Source organism: Gopherus flavomarginatus, chromosome 1, assembly GCF_025201925.1.
Source record: "Gopherus flavomarginatus isolate rGopFla2 chromosome 1, rGopFla2.mat.asm, whole genome shotgun sequence".
NCBI classification, from domain to species: domain Eukaryota; kingdom Metazoa; phylum Chordata; order Testudines; family Testudinidae; genus Gopherus; species Gopherus flavomarginatus.
The window spans coordinates 29,074,238-29,095,539 of record NC_066617.1 but is presented as its reverse complement, the minus strand read 5'-3'; the positions used below and the strand labels follow the sequence as shown (position 1 = coordinate 29,095,539).

The 21,302-nt window shown below is 40.8% G+C and overlaps 1 protein-coding gene across 2 annotated transcripts; it reads right to left on the bottom strand.

The window, feature by feature from the left end:
- Window positions 1–224: 224 nt before the first annotated feature.
- Window positions 225–20,816, bottom strand: RINT1 (RAD50 interactor 1). 2 transcript variants are annotated; one of them, XM_050925589.1, is made up of 14 exons: window positions 20,685–20,816; window positions 20,205–20,400; window positions 19,718–19,959; window positions 18,752–18,925; window positions 18,525–18,674; window positions 17,412–17,568; window positions 14,281–14,391; window positions 12,847–13,072; window positions 7,865–8,002; window positions 5,731–5,930; window positions 3,680–3,894; window positions 2,562–2,742; window positions 2,349–2,467; window positions 225–1,227 (listed from the first exon to the last, which is right to left on the bottom strand). In XM_050925589.1, exons 2-14 carry the CDS (start codon window positions 20,379–20,381, stop codon window positions 1,011–1,013), a joined length of 2,307 nt encoding a protein of 768 aa, XP_050781546.1. In that variant the 5' UTR covers window positions 20,382–20,400; window positions 20,685–20,816; the 3' UTR covers window positions 225–1,010. The 2 variants fall into 2 exon arrangements, with proteins under 2 accessions (XP_050781546.1, XP_050781553.1); XM_050925596.1 differs by lacking the exon at window positions 20,685–20,816 and having other exon boundaries at window positions 20,205–20,430.
- Window positions 20,817–21,302: the final 486 nt, after the last annotated feature.

Below are 21,302 nucleotides of genomic sequence, written 5' to 3'. Positions count from 1 at the left end.
AGAAATAGCTTTATATTTGAACCAACAAAATGTGGTTCTAGTATGCAACAAATGTCAGCCATTATGGGATTGAAAATTAATTTCAAGTCAGATATTTCTTTAAGACTCTTGGGTGAGGGGGAGGGGGAAGTTTTAAACAACCTGAAGATACCCAATTTCCAACAAACCCATTATTTCCAAACATAAGCAATTTGAAATACATAATATTTCAATAAATGAATCAGTTGTGATGGCAATTTTAAACAAGTTTACTAGTCAAAGTATGCAAGGGCTGTTCAGAACATTTTGAAGAGGACAAAGGATTTGGACATTCAAGGGAGAGACAATTCTGAAGTTTCCATAACAGGACTTAGTTTTAAAAGTTAGCATGATCAGAGAAAACAGAACATGGAAACATGCTTTCACCTCATTCAACACCCTCTGCACACACATTAAAGTATGTAAATGCCCATGTGTGGAAATTTAGGTACATAACTGTCCATATACCAAAATGAGAATCAACCAATTTGACTGGAATGTTTACCACTGAATGCAGTACCATATATACCCAGAGTTTACTCCATATTACTCTAAACCATAAAAGTTTCTTCAGCATGACCATTATCGGCTTACAGCCATCATCAACTAAACAGATCACTCACTATTCAACAAGGACTACATTCTCCACTCTAGGTCTGAGCCTGCTGTGCTCTACATGCCTCTGGGTAGGAGGTATTACAAAACAGGCAAAGTTAGATAATCGTGATTAAAACAGATTTCACTAAACTATACCAGCTTAGAAACCAGTTCAGTATCTCAACTGTTTTAAAATGGCTATGTACAACATATAATCTGAATTATAAAAAGATTAAGGCATAAGGCTAGATCAAGTCAGTATTTTACAAAGATGTACTAGTGGCTTGTTTGTGTTTAAGAACTAATATACAATAAAAGTATACTAATGTAATAGCTTGACTTCGCTTTATACAACAGATATTTTAGTTCTAACCATTTTCCTTGAAGATCTTTATTTATTTTCCTATATTAGGCCAATTTGTTCTCAAATTAAGTAAAATCTCAACATCCTGTTGAGCTAATTTGTAAACTCCAAGTTCATGTAACACTGCTGTGGCAGAGGGCTGGTTTGGATCCAAGATGGTTCCGTTTTCTGAGGCTGAATGTAGTGCATCTTTCAAAAGGAGGGCAGAGCCAACATTTAGATTCAAGATAATGCAGGCTTCTTTTATGCTATAAGGAAAAAATACACACACTTTACTGCCTGAAATGAAGAGTGCCCATTTCAACTTCATGCCAGGACACAGCATATTCAGTCTGGTTTTTTTTTTATCCCATTAATAAAATACTAAGAATAACCTCCCCTTTTTGGATAGCTGAAGAGAGAAAGCAGCCACAGCTTTCAAGGTATATAGTAAACATCCACCTTAATGTCTTTATTGTTTTCAGTGAGACAAATTTGAGTATAACCATTTCGGATACAGAGTGCTTCCAGTTACCCAGGTCCTTGCATTTGTTTTTTTAAACTTTAGTTTCCCCATGGAGTAAAGTAATAAAAGCCAATACTTTTTCACATTTTAACATTGGTAAAAAGTTAAGCAGGAAAGCAAGATGAACTACCTTCTCATTCAGTATACTTAAATAAGAATACAGTATGATCTATAGGTAACAACTGCTGGAATCTGAATGCATTCCCTGTCAGAAGAAGTCATCAAAAAGCAATACGATGCCCTGTAACTGTACTTTTCTGTGCCTACACTTTCCCATTATAAATGGGGATAATACACATGAAGGGAGTGTGAAGCTTAATGTTGGAGAAGTACTTCAAAAGCCTCAACAAATAAAGCATCTTCCATTGTAGTACCAATGTGTCACCTTTATCCTTAAACATTTCTGGACCCACTCCTGCACTCTTTATTCTGGCTGAAATCCTATTTGATTTTGTAGGACAAATAGCCTCAGTAGAAATCACAGAACTGCACCCTTAGTCCTCATTTTTTGGTGGTTTGTCCTGCTATGGCTTCTTGTGCTGTTTGCATGCTTTACCATCCAACTAACTTAACCATCCAACCATCCAACTTTCCCTAAATGTGCAAATGCAAGACTATGTAACAAACCTATAAGAACGACAGAGACAATGGGAACTTTGCTTAAGTATGAACTGCAGGATCATACCTGATGTAGTGGTACAGATTCTTTCCACTTTCAGCACCATAATTTTAACAGATTTCTCATCCAATTAATCCAAGCTGCACCCATGAAAGATGCTGATTTATACAAAATGTAAGAACTTGGTATGATCAGTTGGATACTTGCTACTGAAATACTAATACTTTAGAAATTGGCTTACTTACTGTTTGAAATAATTTTCTGGCCTTTTGCAATAGTGGGAAAATAAAGGGAAAAGATTCCTAGTCATATCAAACTGAAGTTGTGCTGCTCCTCCTTCATTGAAGTGATTAGCCAGAATTACCTAAATATGTATGCAAACAGATGCAATACGTTAATTTAGGTAAGTCAATTGCACTTTCATTGTCACAGCACATCTCACAACTGCAGATGCTTACCTCCTGATAGATGAACATATCCACTTTCTCTGCAAGCATTTGCCAGAAGATTTTAAACAGAGAGTAACAGAGCTGCTGCTCTAACTGCAGCAAACGATCTCTTAATGTCAACAACAGTGGGCAAGCTGTACTAGATAAGGACATTACTGCCTGCTCTGCCTGGGATGGCAAAGATAACCACCTGAAAAAACAGATGTACAACATGATGTTACAGTAAAGTTATTCACAGGAAAGCAGTAGCAATGAAGCTCATCTTTTTCAAAAGTCCACAATCTCATCCATTTTTAATTTTCTTAGGTTTCGGCTACCCCTCCACTTTCTCAAATATCCAAAAAAGATCAGTCCGCATTATGGATTACTCTACACCAGTGGTTCTCAAACTTTTATACTGGTGACCCCTTTCACATAGCAAGCCTCTGAGTGTGACCCCCCCCTTAAATATATAAAAAAAAGTTTTTAATATACAACACCATTTTAAATGCTGGATGCAAAGCAGGGTCTGGGGTGCAGGCTGACAGCTCATGACCCCCCCACATAACCTCGCAACTCCCTGAGGAGTCACAACCTCCAGTTTGAGAACCTCTGCTCTACACCAGGTATCATTCTAATAATATCAAGCCTATATTTTAGTTAAAGGAATGCAAGATGGGACACCAGAAATCAGAGAAGAAAAAAAAAAAAAACACTCCAAAAATGCATAGAAATAAATCAGAAAAGAGCATTTATTTTAGAAAGCAGCCTACCAGTTTTACCCAGAAGCAAGTATTCATAGTTACATTAGGACTTCTTGAAAATGGAGGTAGCTCTTAAAGCCTTATCACACTTGATTGTTAATATTCCCAAAGAAACAATTATTGTCAGATAAGAGTCAGCAAGAATTTCTTCTGCGAGTCCTGCTGCAGTGTGCCTCCGCTATTTGCAGGACTGTGCTTCAGAAAAGTACAATCTAGTTAAAAACATTTTTTTTAAAAGGAATTGTGAAGAAATACCAGAGACAACACTTCCCAATTTACTACATTTATCTCATTTCATTCATAGAAATGGATTTTTACATAGCTTTTTGCCAAGTCTTAAAATTGTATAACAAATTGTTAGAAGACGTTAACACAAAGACTCGCCTCTCTTTTTTGTACAGCTTTGCAGCATCTTTGACCTCCCTGAAGACATGGTCTACTTGGCGGGTCAACATATCATGTTTTAGGCGTTCTAGGAGGTTAATCATGTCATCAAAGACAGAGCTTTCCATACAAGCTAGTTGTCCTAGCTGTAGCTTACTGAGAGCATTACTGTCTGCGCAAACCTCCAGCGCAGCCTGCTGAAGCTCCAAGAAGAACTACAGAAACAAACAGATTTGGTTATAAATACTAGAGCAAAAAGGTTTCTACCATGATAACTTTTTATTTGTACTTTAATATGCATAGCTTCAGCTGATCATGTGTTTCCCTAAGGTTTTTATAAACTAACAATTTGTTTTCAAAGAGATTTAAAAAAAAAATCTGGTCACTCTTTTGTCCCCAAACGAGTATAGAAGTATGGTGTTTTAACCCCAGTGATGGATATAGAAAGCTGTTGTATCTCATCTGACTTCACAACAGTACTAAAAAAAAAATAAAAAAAAAAAACAAGCTGAAGGGTCAAATTTTTTTCTGGCCTAAGTGACACAGGCTCCTAAATTCTATTCTCAGAAGTTCAATGGAATTTTGGACTTCTAACTACCTGAGTCACTTTTGAAAATGAGACTTAGGTGCTTTGAAAATTTTACCCCAAAATCTCAAATTTTCTGATTTCTCCAAAGTCTGACAGACATACTATTTTTAACCTACTAAGAAAAACTACAGGTTAAGACTTGGATAGCATTTAAATTTTAATAAATGTTTCCTTAACTAAAAAAGATAAGTTTCTGAATTAAATTTTATAAAGAGAGAAAATTAAATGGAAGTGTTCATATTATGGTGATAGCAGCTAGATATATGTTAGATCTAACATATTAAGCACTGAATTTCAACATTTCCAGTTTTTTAGTTAATCATTTATTTTAACAGGTATTCATTAAGTATTCAACTTCATTAAATATACAGAAAAGGGCTTAGACTCTGAATTAAGACACATTACCGCAAATCTCTGAGGCTATGGAGAGCCCCACTGAAGTTAATAGGGCTCTGCACAGGTCTCCACTAGCAGACTCCAATAGAGAATCAGGGTTTGTAGGTAGGTAAAACAAGAACACTCTCATGGCTGCTCCAAATCCACACAGACCTGGCTGTCAGATGTGTCTGGCTTCTCAATTTTACATGAAGGATCATTAACTCACTATCAACTATAGGTGCATAGATGTGTGCTGAAAGTAATGTCTTATGGCATTAGGTAAAGATACTTAAGAGCAAGAAAAAAAAACCAAGCAAATATGCTTCAGCAGAAAAAAATCCTAAAAATTAGAACCTTCATATATTTAGAAGCAATGGATGGATCATCAACCAGAAAGATAGGCGGACCTGGAAATTTAGCATCTTGACTATAGGCTTTAGGTACACTTTACTTTGCTGAGTATAGCACAGTCTGGGAGTCCTGCTTCCTCAGCTGACTGAGGCAAGAAAATTAGTGAAGGTTAGCGTGACACAATGGTGCTTTCTTTTTACAGATAATGGAGCATTCTGCAGGTGGTAGGCTACAAGTAGGAAGAGAACTGTTGGCTGTAAGAGAGAAGTATCGCTCTAAACATAATGGGTGAAATAATCCTTCTCCTACTAGATTCACCCTGTTTTCAGGGAAAGTGACCACTCCTACAAATCTTACACATGAGCAATCTCATTGACTTCTACCAGACTACTCATGTAAGAGTTAAACAGAATAGGATCCATAGGTGGTCTCCCATGTAACAAGATGCTGCAGAATGGCCATGGTGCAGTGCCAGTTTACAGGAAACTGATCTGCTTTAGGTGTTTTGATATAGTGCACAAGAATGGCAGTATTTAAGCATCGTTTAAATTATAAGTAGTAATTTATCCTTAAATTAAACATCTTTCACTGAATTAGAATTTACTTCTGGTTCTGTTTTTCAGAACTCATGATTAATTCTGCATCTTAAGATACTGAGATGAATGAAGGGTTTTAAGTTGAGCACCACATGAAAAGCTAGTTTATTTCTTTATGTAAAAGAATAATTACTCACAACATTGTCAGCCCAGTCTGCTAATACTGTTGCTATGTAGTTAACAGCATTAAGAATGGCACAATAACGGAAGGCTAAAGAAGCTCTAGTCTCTTCCTTCATAACTTGAGTTAACCGGATTCTGAAGTCATCAACCAAGTCTTTTTGTAACTCCAAGAACTGTAGTTTTCTAGATGCTGTAGGAAGATTCTTATACCTGTCTGGAGAGAGAATTGTAAAAATTTTAAATTTTCCAGAGTAAATAAAAACAGAAACTTTTTTAAAAGTTAAGTATTGTGGTTGCCTTGCAATTAAGGCCACACTCCTGCAAAGACTTACATGCATGCCTAATTTTACACCTTGAAAGTAGTCCCATTGAAGTCAATGGGACTACTTACAGTGCATAAAGTTAAGCACACATGTAAATCTCTGCAGGACTGGGGCCTAAATAAATGGTGGTTTTACTGATTTCACTACAGCATTTGATTTTAATTTTTTTTCCTGAAAGCAAACTTGAAAAACAGTCTGGTAACACTAGGTGGACCTCAGAAATCTTCCGACAAGATGTGACCAGGGCTGAGCTGGGACCAGTTGTTAAATTTTGAAGCGATTTTAGAACCACTTGTTAACTGGCTTGCCTGCGAGGGAAGCTTTGATGGGCTCTGGCCGGGAAGCGTGTAATTCCTCCTCCCGGACGCCGGGGGGGGGGGGGGGAGGCACTGCACTGCGGGAGCCATGTGGGCTGCCTCCTGGCCCTGTTGTGGCTGCTGCTCCTTGGACCTCTGGCCCTGTTGCAGCTGCTGCTACCTGGTGGGTTCCTGGCTGCTCTGCTGGGTCTGGGCTGTGTCCTGCTGCTCCCAGCCGCTCTCCCCGTGTGAGTACCTGCACCCCCTGCCCACAGCCAGCCCATGTCACGCTCCCTGCCTCCAGCTAGCTCTGCCCCACACCCCTGTCTGCAGCCAGCCCCATGTCCACTGGTGCCCTGCAGTTCTCAGGGCAGTAACCCTGCACATCTGCTTCAATGTGGGGGGGCAGGGAGCAGCTGGGACCCACACATGTGCACACCCTAGGGTGACCAGGACAGCAAGTGTGAAAAATCGGGATGGGGGTGCGGGGGTTAATAGGAGCCTATATAAGAAAAAGACCCCAAAATCGAGACTGTCCCTATAAAATTGGGACATCTGGTCACCCTAGGACATCTCAATGGAGTGGCGGGGACCCATACATGTGAAACGGAGCTCATTTCCAGTTCAGGCCCATCTTTTTTAAAAAGAAAAGAACTTTAGGTAGGGTTAACATACATCCGTATTTTCCTGGACATGTCAGGCTTTTTGGTTCTTAAATCGCTGTCCGAGCGGAATTTTTAAATTTTAAAAATTCCTCCCGGGAAAATACGGACGTATGGTAACTCCATTGATATAAAAAATACATACTGTGGCACATCTCTTAAATCAGAACTTCTTATAGGGAACCGATTGTTAAGATTTTAGCAGCTCATCACTGGATGTGACATGTACACATTTAGTACTCAAATAAAAATCATCTTGATGTTCATCTGCTCTTACTCACCATGTAGAAAGGCTAAAGTTAGTATCTAAGTTTTCAGGAATTCATTGTTGGTCACTCAGCCATTCCCTGGGTGAATTCCTCAAAAGGGGTAACAGGACTTTTTTTTTTTAATTTAATTTTTACACATAAACAACAAATATGAATTCAATTTATTTTCTTTCAAATTTAAACGAATTTCTAATGGTAATCATCAGGTGTATCTCTGTAGAAATTAGTACAAATATAAAAAAGTTTGATCATTTCTCTAGAATTATTCATTAAAGTTCAAAGGGAAAAGAAACAAAAGTATTCCATTTATATGTTAAAATGCAAACCAAACAACATTTCTACTTCTTACTCCTTTGATGACTCCATAACCACTATAAAAGCAGCAAAAAGAGTCCTGTATTAACCCACGAAAGCTCATGCTCCAAAAAGTCTGTTAGTCTATAAGGCGTCACAGGACTCTTTGCTGCTTTTACAGATCCAGACTAACACGGCTACCCCTCTGATACTTGATTCCATAACCACTGACTTTAATGTATAGTTTCTTATTGAATTATTCAGGAGAATTCATCTTAAGAAGTGTCACAAATTTTATCATTACCTGTGATAACCTGTAACAGGGTTGTAAAAGTTTCAGCACAGTCTGGGACTTTCATTTCATCTACATCAGTGATATCTTTATATTGCGATACCCAAGCAGCTTCAGATGAAAGTATAGAGTCCATCTTTTGAAGAGCAACTGACAGGTACACAAAAATGTTTAATAATTTAAATATGCATATATTTCTTAAACTTGCTTTGGGGTTTACATATTTAAAATGTCTTCTAATAGACTATCATTTTTAAATTAAAATACCTTAAAAATCCTAAAATATAAGATTTAATAAAAAGTAACACTGACTAAAATACAGTTCTTAAATTTGCAAATTAAAACATCAATTGCTTCAGTTAAGATGAAGTATGTTAGAGCAATATAAAAATAGCTTATTGAACATCATCACTAATCATAATTTTTGAAGTACTTATCAACCCTGTACAGGTGTATTTTTCCTTTATCCAAAAAAGAGTCAGAAAATTCATAGCCTATTTCAGCTGTTCTTATTTTTTACAATATAACACCTAGACACTATCATCACCATCACTACTTGAAAATTTACTAACATCTACTATCCTGAGGATTAAATCTACAAAACAAGCTGAAAAGCATTGTGTGGTCAAATACTCCAAAGCCAAACCCATGCAATTTAATGGAAAAAACCTTTAGGTACTGCATTTAACATTTTCACTCAACTATCTTTTTAAATGTAGCCTACTACACAAATATATCTGCCAATGAATTTCACCTGTCTGTCAAATAACATAATAGCCCTTTATGAGATAAAAGAGATAAAGCTGTACAAATATTCTTTTGCAATAACAGATATTTGACTAATACCCTTGAAGTCAAATAATACATTCACTGAACAATATTCAATCAGCTTTATTTACTACAGCCTGAACGCACGAAAGGTGTTAGGTGCCTAAGTCCCAGATTTGGGACCAATGGGATCCACAAAACTCCCATTGAAACTCTGTAGGCACTGTGACAAAGTTCCTCCTCTACCTTCGTGGGTCCTGCGCTTATTGGCAGATTTGCTCGCCTTATAGATTCACCCTGTGGTTCGGGAATCAGTACAGAGACCTTCCCTTCTGGTAGAAGCCACAGTCCAGGTCAATTCCTGTGTTTAATCAGGAGTTGGGAGGTTTGGGGGGAACCTGGGCCCACCCTCTACTCTGGGTTCCAGCTCAGGGCCCTGTGGACTTCAGCTGTCTAGAGTGCCTCCTGGAACAGTTGCGTGACAGCTACAACTCCCTGGGCTACTTCCCCATGGCCTCCTCCCAACACCTTCTTTGTCCTCACCACCAGACCTTCCTCCCGATGTCTGATAACACTTGTACTTAGTCCTCCAGCAGTATGACTACTCACTCTCAGCTTCTTGTGTGCTTCTTGCTCCTAGTTCGTCGCACACACTTCCTCTCCTCTGGCTCCCCATGGCCTGACTGGACTGAGCCCTTTTATAGCAACAAAAGGGCCTTAGAGAGTCAGGCGCTTAACGGTCTCACCTGACTCTTAGCAGGTTAATTGGAGTCAAGTATTCTCATTAGCCTGGAGCAGCCCCTGCTCTGGTCACTCAGGGAACAGAAAACTGCTTATCCAGTGGCCAGTATATCTCCTGTCTGCTACTCTGCTGTTCCCAACTGGCCTGGATCTATCACAGCACCTAACCTCACTAGGCGCCTATGTTTTTTAAGTAAAAGTTCTGCTTCTGTGCATGTGTGCTGCTGCTAATCTCCCACATTAGCCCTAGAGCGATTCATAACCTCTTTTCCCCGGTTTTTCTCCTGTCTAACTTGCCTGAGTGGCCCAATATGGTAGGCAACTTCTGAGCATACTTATTGGATTGGGACCTCAAACGTTTACACAAGAGAATGGGGGGAGGGGGAGGCAAGACAAGCCTCCAAAATAACTTTTGGCCCACTGGTTAGGGTACATTTGGGAGACCCCCAGTTCAATTCCCCCCTCCACCTGCAGGGAAGAACAGATCTGAACTGGGATCTGCCAGTTCTCAGGTGAGGACTCTAACCATTGAGTTATAAGATATTCTGACGTGGGGAATTCGTCAATCTCTCCTACTGAAGCTGTTACACTGTGGAATATTTAAAGAGTCATTGGAGCAGGGGGAGAGTGTGTATGCATGCACATCTGTGTAAGCATGAGTGACTCTATAGCCTTGTGATTAGCACATCCACTCAGGATATGGGAGAAAGAGTATCTACTCCTTGCCATGACTCTCTAAATATTTAGCCACAGTGCAATAGCTTCATCAGGAAATTGAGAAATTCCCAACATTAGAATATCCCATCGCTCATAAGGAGGACTTGAACCAGGAGTCTACCACATCCCAGGTGAGTACCCTTGTCACTGGGCTAAACGTTATAAGGGAGGTGGTCCTTCCTTCCCAGTTTCTTGCTAAAACAGCCTAAGATACCAAACTCGAAAGAGATTTCCTGGCTGTGAATCACAAGCAGAAACAGAAGACTGTATGTATTTATCAATACATTAGAAGCAAGAGGAAGACCAAGGACAGGGTAGGCCCACTGCTCAGTGAGGAGGGGGGAAACAGTAACGGGAGACTTGGAAATGGCAGAGATGCTTAATGACTTCTTTGTTTCGGTCTTCACTGAGAAGTCTGAAGGAATGTCTAGTGTAGTGAATGCTTACGGGAAGAGGGTAGGTTTAGAAGATAAAATTAAAAAAGAGCAAGTAAAAAATCACTTAGAAAAGTTAGATGCCTGCAAGTCACCAGGACCTGATGAAATGCATCCTAGAATACTCAAGGAGTTAATAGAGGAGATATCTGAGCCTCTAGCTATTATCTTTGGGAAATCATGGGAAACGGGGGAGATTCCAGAAGACTGGAAGGGGGCAAATATAGTGCCCATCTATAAAAAGGGAAATAAAAACAACCCAGGAAACTACAGACCAGTTAGTTTAACTTCTGTGCCAGGGAAGATAATGGAGCAGGTAATTAAAGAAATCATCTGCAAACACTTGGAAGGTGGTAAGGTGATAGGGAATAGCCAGCATGGATTTGTAAAGAACAAATCGTGTCAAACTAATCTGATAACATTCTTTGATAGGATAACGAGCCTTGTGGATAAGGGAGAAGCGATGGATGTGATATACCTAGACTTTAGTAAGCCATTTGATACGGTCTCGCATGATATTCTTATAGATAAACTAGGAAAGTACAATTTAGATGGGGCTACTATAAGGTGGGTGCATAACTAGCTGGATAACTGTACTCAGAGAGTAGTTATTAATGGCTCCCAATCCTGCTGGAAAGGTATAACAAGTGGGGTTCCGCAGGGGTCTGTTTTGGGACCGGCTCTGTTCAATATCTTCATCAACGATTTAGATGTTGGCATAGAAAGTACGCTTATTAAGTTTGCGGACGATACCAAACTGGGAGGGATTGCAGCTGCTTTGGAGGACAGGGTCAAAATTCAAAATGATCTGGACAAATTGGAGAAATGGTCTGAGGTAAACAGGATGAAGTTCAATACAGATAAATGCAAAGTGCTCCACCTAGGAAGGAACAATCAGTTTCACACATACAGAATGGGAAGAGACTGTCTAGGAAGGCGTATGGCAGAAAGATCTAGGGGTCATAGTAGACCACAAACTTAATATGAGTCAACAGTGTGATACTGTTGCAAAAAAAGCAAACATGATTCTGGGATGCATTAACAGGTGTGTTGTAAACAAGACACGAGAAGTCATTCTTCCGCTTTACTCTGCGCTGGTTAGGCCTCAACTGGAGTATTGTGTCCAGTTCTGGGCACCGCATTTCAAGAAAGATGTGGAGATATTGGAGAGGGTCCAGAGAAGAGCAATAAGAATGATTAAAGGTCTTGAGAACATGACCTATGAAGGAAGGCTGAAGGAATTGGGTTTGTTTAGTTTGGAAAAGAGAAGACTGAGAGGGGACATGATAGCAGTTTCCAGGTATCTAAAAGGGTGTCATCAAGAGGAGGGAGAAAACTTGTTCACCTTAGCCTCCAATGATAGAACAAGAAGCAATGGGCTTAAACTGCAGAAAGGGAGATTTAGGTTGGACATTAGGAAAAAGTTCCTAACTGTCAGGGTAGTTAAACACTGGAATAGATTGCCTAGGGAAGTTGTGGAATCTCCATCTCTGGAGATATTTAAGAGTAGGTTAGATAAATGTCTATTAGGGATGGTCTAGACAGTATTTGGTCCTGCCATGAGGGCAGGGGACTGGACTCGATGACCTCTCAAGGTCCCTTCCAGTCCTAGACTCTATGAGAAGACTCCCTGTAGCTCAGACTTAGGCTCCTATCTCAGCAAAAAGGGGCAGGGCTGAACACAAACCACCTCTGGTCAGTATCTCCCTTTCTAGTTTAGACGATCCCTGCCTACCATACACACTACGGCATCTATTTTTCCCTATTCATTATATATGTGCCAACTCAAGCTTTGTGTATTGCAGTTATTTTCCCAGGGACTCACGTCCTTTTCTGCATTCAAGCCTGCATTTCTCTTGCTTTTCTTGTAGCTTCTTTCACTCACTCCACTTTCTCTTCCCCTATAATAGACCTTGGTGTGTCTCTTTCTCCCTATAGTGTCCTTTACTTGCTCCCCTGTACTTCTGTCTCTATTTTCCCTGTTACTCTTCTCCGTAAAAATCAGTAACCTCTTTTTCTTTCTGCTATATTTTTCTTTCCTAACTTATCCCAGCAATTTAAAAACCCACCTTCACCCAGGCACATACACAGAGAATATGGACAATTTATCTGAGGAATAAATCCCCACAATCCAACAAGCATACCAATTATGGTAGCATTAGCAAATGTTGTTTTAAAACTAAACAGGACAGTCTTGTATAAAAATTAGGGGCCTGATCTAATATTCCTTATTCATGTGACATCCTAACTTAATGGAACTATTTGTAGATTAAAGTATTACATGATTAGGCCTTCAAAAAAAATTTAAACAAAACCAATCGTATTAAATCTTACATTTTCTTTCCACAGTTAGCCACCTTTGAAAACAGGTTTCTTCTGACAGAATATGCATGCAACTGGGAAAGCTGCTGAGATATCCATGAGTAGCATATAGCTCTCTTTCAAATAGAAGCACCTCATCCACGAGATGACAAAAGAGATTATCATCATACAATAGGCAAGGGATATCAGCAGCCAACTTCTCCAAAATCAGCATTACCAGAGCACGGGAAAATTCAAGCTTCAAGAAAAAAACAAAAGTCACCAAAGTAGATAGAAACTGCAAGTTAAAATTGTTAATATTTATGCATTTTTAAAACTCTTTCTGAACTAACTTCAGCCCTATTACAAATTCAGTAAGGTTAATGAAGTTGTGTTTACTTACACCACAGCTAGAATCTGGCTGTATTATCATTGCACATACAGCAACTCCTTACTTAATGTTGTAGTTATGTTCCTAAAAAATGCTACTTTAAGCAAAACAATGTTAAGCGATTCCAATTTCCCCATAAGAATTAATGTAAATAAGGGCAGGGTTAGGTTCCAGGGAAATGTTTTTCACCAGACAAAAGACATATTATACACACACACACACAAACACACACACTATAAGTTTTAAACAAACAGTTTAATACTGTACATAGCAATGATGATTGTGAAGCTTGGTTGAGGTGGTGGAATCAGAGGATGGAAGAAGGTGGGATATTTCCCAGGGATTGCCTTGCTGCTGAATGATAGCACTCAGCTGAGTCCTCAAGGGTTAACATGTTGTAGAGTGTGAAGCTACATTAACAAGGCAGCATGAATGGAGGGAGGAGACACATGGCAGTGGCTGCAAACATTCCCTGCAGAAACCCACGCTATCCCACTGGAGCGCCACCACTCCCTCCGCTTTCCAAAGTGCCAGGGGTGCGTGCATGCATCTCTCTCTCTCTCTCTCTCTCTCACACACACACAGGTGCATTGCCCCTTTACGTATGCTGACCCCACCCTAAGTACACTGCCTTTTTAAGCAGATCAGCAAGTTGAGACAGCAACTGCTGCCAGCAAGCTCCCTTATCCTGAGTCCTGTTATGTCCCTCCTGCTCTGTGGAGATGGGATACAGAAGCTGCACAGCAAGCAGGAGGCTCCTGGGAGCAGCTCCAAGGCAGAGGGCAGGAGCAGCACATAGCACTGGGGGGAGAGACACCTGAACTGCCCGGCAATTGCCGCACTGGGAACTTAGGGGAACTGCCGGCCAACCCTGGTTCCAAGCTTCCACCAGCTAGCTCCAACAGCTGCTCTTCCTGCAAGCAGTGGACAAAGCAGGCGGCTGCCAAACAACATTATAAGGGACTATTGCGCAACTTTAAACAACTATGGTCTCTAATAGATCAGCAACATAACAAAACAACGTCAACTCAGTTAACGTTGTTTAAGTGAGGAGTTATTGCAACATATTTGCTTACCCTTGCATTGACTGAAGAGCCTGTCTTGTCCAATATTGGCTGGATTTTATCATCAAGGAATTTTGCGTGATTTCCAATCCACATGAGTACCTGGGTTAGGTACCATTCAGGCTTGTACAAAATAAAGAAAAAAGCAAAACACTCAGAACATTAAAGTTAACGCCACCCAAAACACAACTGATATATGAACAGGAGTATAGATTTCACCTACAATACCCACTACAAACAAATATGTAACATAAAAGGACATAACTACTGACAAGTCAGAAAGATCATCACACTTTATATTAAGGGTACATTTTAAAAATAGTTAAGTTACTAAATCAGTGGTCTCCAAAGTGGGGTGCGCAAGATGATCCACTGGGGGGCGCAGCGGGAGGAGCACCACCGGAGAAAAAGGGCAGCGTGGCAGAAAGAGCACTGCCAGAGAGGAAGAGAGAAAAAAAAGGGCAGCCAGAGGAGGGAGGGAAGGAGGGAGCAAGCAGGAAAGCTGCCCCTCCCGGCCAGGCAGGGCCACCCGGAATGCTGGGGCTTTAGGGGCTGCAAGGCCCTGGGCTAAGGGGGCCCCAGGACCCTGGCCTGCAGCTCTAAAGCCCCTTTTGGAATGCAGCCCTGAGTCCTCCAGCCCATGGAGGTGCAGGGACAGCCCTGCAGCCAGTGGCTGGAAAGAAGCGGCCCTCTCCCCTTCAAAGCCAGCTGGAGAGAAGTAGTGCTTTAAAGAGGAAAGCGTCGCTTCTCTCTAGCCACTGGCTGCACAGCTACCCCTGCTCCTCCTGAGCCATCCAGCCTGTGCTTGCAGCACCACATTCTGAAAAGGGCTTTAAAGCTGCAGACCAGAGCCCCAGGGCCCCCTTAGCACAGGGCCCTGCAGCCCCTAAAGCCCCTGAGTTCCAGGTGGCCCTGCCTGTCCCGGGAGGGCGGGGGGGGGGGGGGCACCTCCCAGAATTGTAGCCATGAGGCAGTGCTGTGCTGCGCAGAGCCACCTGCACACCCCTGCACCAAACAGGAGCTGCCCCAGGTAAGTGCTCTGCACTTTTGCCTGCCCCAGCCCTGAGCCTCCTCCCGCACCTTCACCCTGAGCGCCCTCCTGCACCCTAACTCCCTCCCAGACCCTGCACCCCACCCTGAGCACCCTCCTGCATCCTAATCCTAATCCAGATCTTCTAATAAATGTTAAACCAAGATCTTCAGAAATAAAGAAGCATATTCAATCACATTGCTCACTAAAAATATTTTTTTTTTGACAGAAAGGTTTTTTGTACCGTTAATAATTTTTTTTAAATATTGTTTATTTCATCTCTCATCCTTTTTTAATTTATATTTTTGTATATGTTTTATAATGTACATAATATATTAGTACATGTATATTATTTATAAATAAATAAAGAGATATATTGGGGGTGCGTGCTCAAAAATTTTTTACTGGTAGGGGTGCGCGATCAAAAAAGTTTGGAGACCACTGTACTAGATGTCTCAATAAATGGTTTATCAACTGTTATAACCACCCATAACACATTCTACTCATGTCTGTAACATGCTTCTAACATCTATTCAACACTGTTAACTCTTTATAAACTATTTATAAGTGTAGCAAGATTACAAAGCATGACCAGAAAAAGCATTTGGGGGGAGGGGTGAAGGGAGAGTTAATGAATGCCAACTTTAAATTGGATTTTGCAATTTAGAGCAGTTTATTTTACAACAGCAGCATCACTTAAAACCAGGGTAGAGGTTTTGGCTTTGGGTGGGAAGGGAGTAAAAATAGAGGACATGTGCATGCTTTAAATTGAAAGCATTGTCTTTTCTGTCCCAGTAGGTCAAAAGTCCTCAAAAAAATATATATATTTTTTTTAAATCATGGACCTTCTCTCTATTTATGATCACATAACATCCCTACGGCAACTAAGCAATTTACATGGCAAATTAACATCAGAGAACCATTTGTGTACTTGTACTATCTCTAATGCATTAAATGATCAGTCTTTTCTGAAAAAAGGAAAGAAGCTGCCTACTTTTGTTCTTCATTTATTTCCCCTTCCATTAGCTCTATTACTCTCTTTCCGACAAATACTGCTCTCTCACCACGCCCACTGTCTTCTCTCCCTCTCCACTGCATATGCCTCTTCTGGCTGATAGGGAAAGGACACACTACTGAGAAGCTAGTTGCTCTCATCATCCTTTTATGTAGCATCCACCCCTACTGGAAACAGCTAGGCTGGTGGCTCCTCCTACCTTCCAGCAGAAGTAATGAAAACTCTGTAGAAGTTATTGAAAAAAAAATGCAAACTAGCCCTTCACAGACCACCAGTGAAATAATCTGGGAACTAATGCCAAGGTGAAATTTATTTACAGTTTACCCAAAAATGTTACATGCGACCACACAGATTAACCTTAAAACATTGTTACTACAAGCAGTTTATATACATGCTAAATATCAGCTTTTCAGTCTCTGGCGCAGTTGTATTGGAACAAGAAGAAAAAGGAAATAGTCTTATAAAAATGCACCTGTATTTTAACCCCCGATGAAAGCTACCAAACTTCGAGGGCATTTAATGCACACGCACATGTTTCGAAGTTTGGGGGGAAGGGGAGGATTTACACATCTGCAATTTAATGCAAGTTTTTTGTTTTAATTTAAAATTAAAACAGAAAACTAATTATAGTCCCAAGCCATTGTCAGTTAGATTTTAAACCAAGAGCCTATTTTAATGCAGAGTCTAACACTTGTACCACCCAAACTTAAATAGCCAGGACTGGTAAAAAGGGGTTTTCCATGGGGACGAAGAGAAATGAACCCATCCTTCTCAGACTATGGAGTCCACCCAAGGCTACAATAGGACCGGCTTCAGTGCCACCCCAACAAAGTGATCTGGCAGGTGCAACAGAGGAATATCCCACTGCCAAGAAATCACTGCACTGCAGCACTTTGCCAAGCAGGGGGTAGGACTTGTGAAGGGTCTTCAAGTGTTTTTTCACCTCCATACACATACAAGCCCATGGTCCTCCATGCAAAGAGCAATATTTGGGCCACAACTTTACTACAGCAATGTATGTTTTATACTAAAAGGGCTGGGAGTTTTTTTGTTAAGTACTGCAGTTAAAAAGTAAATCAAGAAATGCTTTCCCCATACCTTGCTTAAAACATTAGTTTGTCTATTCCCAGTGAAATGATACTTGAATCTTTTCTGAAGAGGGTTCAGCATGATTTGCATTGGAAGGATAATAGATGGTGACGGAGGTAGAGAATACTTCTCTGGCAGTTGTTTTGGTTTAGTTAGTAATTCATCTCTAAGGTTTAAGAGTCAAAGGTCAAATATTTTATGGGCATATCATTGTTATAGAAATACTGAGTTCTCTCAACATCATAATTTGAGACATCTAAGAAATGTTACATTCCATTTCTATAGTCCCTTTCTTTACTGCAGTCACTACACATACTATAAAATTATCAAAAACCTGCAATGAAAAATGTTTCTATATTTAGAATAGTTCAACATTAAACCTGTGTTTAATGTAACAGGCTGATTATGACTGTTTGTGATAGCAGCAGGCAGTCAATTTGGTTTACAAAAAAAAATCACCTTTATTCAGGATTACCAAGACAAATGTGGGTTGTCCTATTCTCCCATAGACACACACAGACTTTTCATTATGATACTGAAACAGAGAAGCAGAAACTCAGACGATTAGTAATACAAAACAAGAGCTTCTTGGTCTCTGATTTGTATGTGACCCAAACTGGCAGAGATCAAAAGCTGTTTTTACCATCTGAAGGATGCTCAATGGCTTATGTGAAAAATATTAGTGGTCTCAGTCCAGTTCCAGGGAACAGGTAAATGTATCACCACAATTTTCACCTTTGTCGCTAATCTTGCCAGAGGGTCCAAGGACTGAATACCATGAAGGTTAAACTATCTTTCTCACTTCCCCAGATGCGAGTCCACTAGAATCGTGGTTGGCACAGCATTGCTGCTGCCAAAGCTACACTTTTTCTATTGGCAAAGAACTTCAATTTCTGGTACTGTTAATTGGGCACTATGTTATTTTTTTTCTTTTAATAAAACGAGAAATACTAAACCCGCAAACCTACTTCAAGAGAAATGTCTAGTTTAACAATGATTTAAAATAATCAGTACACTGGATGACTATCACACCTTTCTTCTTTGGAGTGTGATCTCTTAAGTTTGTTCATTATTCTTACTGAAATTCCCTGTGACTATAAGACATTAATTGAAAAAGGATACGATGTTTGCAATTTCAGAAGCTGAGAAAACAGAGTCTCCAAATTATTGTATATTTCTGGAACATTAGCCGGTGCAGCAAGGCCAAAAACCTGACACTGTGGTGGCCCAACAAATGGCCAATGAAGGTGAGTTAATATTTCTTCAAAATCACTGTAATACAAAATATACACATCAACATGAATCAACAATACAATGCAAAGATGAAAGAACTATGATGCATTTCCTACCTTGACAGTTTGTCCTTAAGAATTTTATGCCAGAATTTAACAGTAGACCTCACAAAAGTAAGAAGATGAGAACAAGACGACTCCTGAAGCTTAATATCCAATTCTGCCATGGATGTCAGAATAGTAGCTGCCTCTGGCACATTGTTGGTCATGAGATACTGCTGAATATTATCACTATAAAATATATAAAGCAAAATCATGACTAGAATGCACTGAGGCAGTTTTGATAGTTCATTGTTGTTTACTTGTCTTACTGTATAATGGAAATGAAAAAAGCAATTTGGGATAATTTTTTTTGGTTGTTTTTCTTTGTTTTAACATGTAAAATATTTTCCAGGTTGACAGCTAGGTGACCTTGCAGTTAGTGCTGTGCATTGCTACCTGAGACACCTAGATTTCTGATCCATGCCTCTTGCTACCCATGTTGAGGGTGCACCACTGAAGAACAAGAGGATAGCTCGATGAGAAACTGTATTCAAATCTGCAGTGCAACTCATTTAAATAACTTTTCAGATAAACATTTTATTCTCACTAAAATGATAAAGAGATGTCAATCTACATAATGCAAATACATCTTTTTCTGCTCAAACACCTTCTTTCAGTATTCTTAGACTCTATAAAGTTATGTGTTAAAAATAGATAGCAAAGATACAGGATTTATATTTACACTGACAAATACTTCATTAGAGGTGCATCTTTCAGATTAGATGGTAAACTACGATTCCTTTTATCCTCATATCCAAAATATAGTAAATCACCAAATTTAGTTGCAAATGAAAGCAATGGTAGATCAAAATTAGGTATGAATTTTTCGTCAGTAGGTGAATTAACAAGGGTTATAACTGTTTGCATTTAAAAATATAGATTTACAGCTCCAAAAATGTCTCAAATTTATTTATTACCACCTAAGCCCTAAACAAGACTGCAGGAAAAAGATACTTAGAAGTCCAGGTGGGCCTATTTTACCTTAACTCTTCTATTTGTGAAATCCATTTTAGATAAGCAAGGTGTCGTTCAACCTCTTCTATTTGACTAATCAGTACACCAAGATCCTCCATCCATGGCTGGGCTGTCAATAGGTGGCTATTAATTGAATCAAATAAAACAGTTTCTTCCTGCAGGAGCTGATTAAGAGAATTCTTAGAATCTTCTGCATTCTTTAAGGCATTCTGAATTCTTCTGGGGACTTCTGATGAAACTGTAAGTACCTGTATTTAGGAAGGAGTAATACATCTGACATAAAAGTACTAAGACCCCTCTTTCCATGATTAAACAAATGTGATCTTTTACAGATTTCCGTGCATAGTAAAGCATAACAGAAAATCAGAAAAGGGCAGCTTAGCTGACATTGTGTAGGATGTTACCAAAATGTGCTGATGTAATTAGATGCATGCAATTCGTGGTACATTTTTAATGTTTCAAGGAGTTGAGAAATAATTAACAGAATGCTTACCTGTTCCTCTAATTGCTTTTTATTTTCCGATAGCTCCTCTATAAGTTTGCCAAGTTTCCTTAGACAATTAAGGTCAGTTCCAACTTCTCTTTCTACAAATTCAGCTACATAGTAAGGGATGTCACAGCGATCTGTGTCTCTAGTGACTTGTATCCTTCCAACATTAATGGCTGCCATGTTTTTGTCACCTGCAGGACTGAGTTAATGAGTCTGTAGTTAGCCACCACCCACAGGCTGGACCCCTGCGCCCTAGGGAGTCTGGGGGGCTCCTCAGCCCGCCCGCCGCATTCGCCTACGCCCCGCACGCCGTTAGCGTTGCCATGGCACCTGGCCCCCAAAAGCAGCCCCTCTCCTTACTAGGCCCCCTGCCGCCCACTCAGCCTGCCACGAGCTGGGGCCCCTCACACGCCGGCGTCGGGAGCGGGCAACAGAGGCCAGGCCGGCTGTCCCGGCCCGCCTAGGCCGAACCAGGCCACTTACCGCTACGGCAGGGGCGGACCCCAATTATTCACACACCGCCGAGCGCCTAGGGCTCTGCCCCGCCCCCTCAGCCATCCCAGCGCAGCAGAAAATCCCGAAGCTGCTCCGAGTCCCGCGAGAAGTGGCAGGAAAGAGGGAGACGGTAACGTACCCAGGGCTCTGTCCCACCCTTCAGGATCACGTGATGTCATCCCTACCGCAGAAGAAAGCGCATGCGCGCGCCGTGGTGTCGGCTGTAGGGCTTGGATTTGCGGCGCGAGCCAACGAGGCGGTTGGTGCGTCGGTGTTGGGGCGACATGGCTCCGAGCTGAGAGCCTGGCGCTGGGAGGGAGCAGCCCGCGCCCTGCTTCGTACTGCTGCAGAGTCACCGTCTCACGAGGCCTGTCCACCTCAAGCACTGCGGGTTGGCTGGGCTGCCAACTTTCTGGCTGCAGAAAATTGAACACCCTTGTCCTGGCCCACCCTGCCCCTTTTCCAAGGCCACGACCCACACTCACTCCATCCCCTTCTCTCCCTCGCTCACTTCATCAGGCTGGGGTACGGGGTTTGTGTGTTGTGGTGAGGACTCTGGCTGTGGCTTTGGCCTCTAGGGTGGGGCTAGGACAGGGGGAGGCAACC

Bases quoted from the DNA above. Each gene is read 5' to 3' on its own strand.
- RINT1 (XM_050925589.1), bottom strand. From the start codon at position 20,381: ATGGCAGCCATTAATGTTGGAAGGATACAAGTCACTAGAGACACAGAT. The intron at 18,926-19,717 runs GTAAAATAGGCC...TATATTTTATAG, and splicing joins TCACAAATAGAAGAGTTAAG to TGATAATATTCAGCAGTATC. The intron at 5,931-7,864 runs GTAATGATAAAA...TTCTCTCTCCAG, and splicing joins CCTGTTACAGGTTATCACAG to ACAGGTATAAGAATCTTCCT.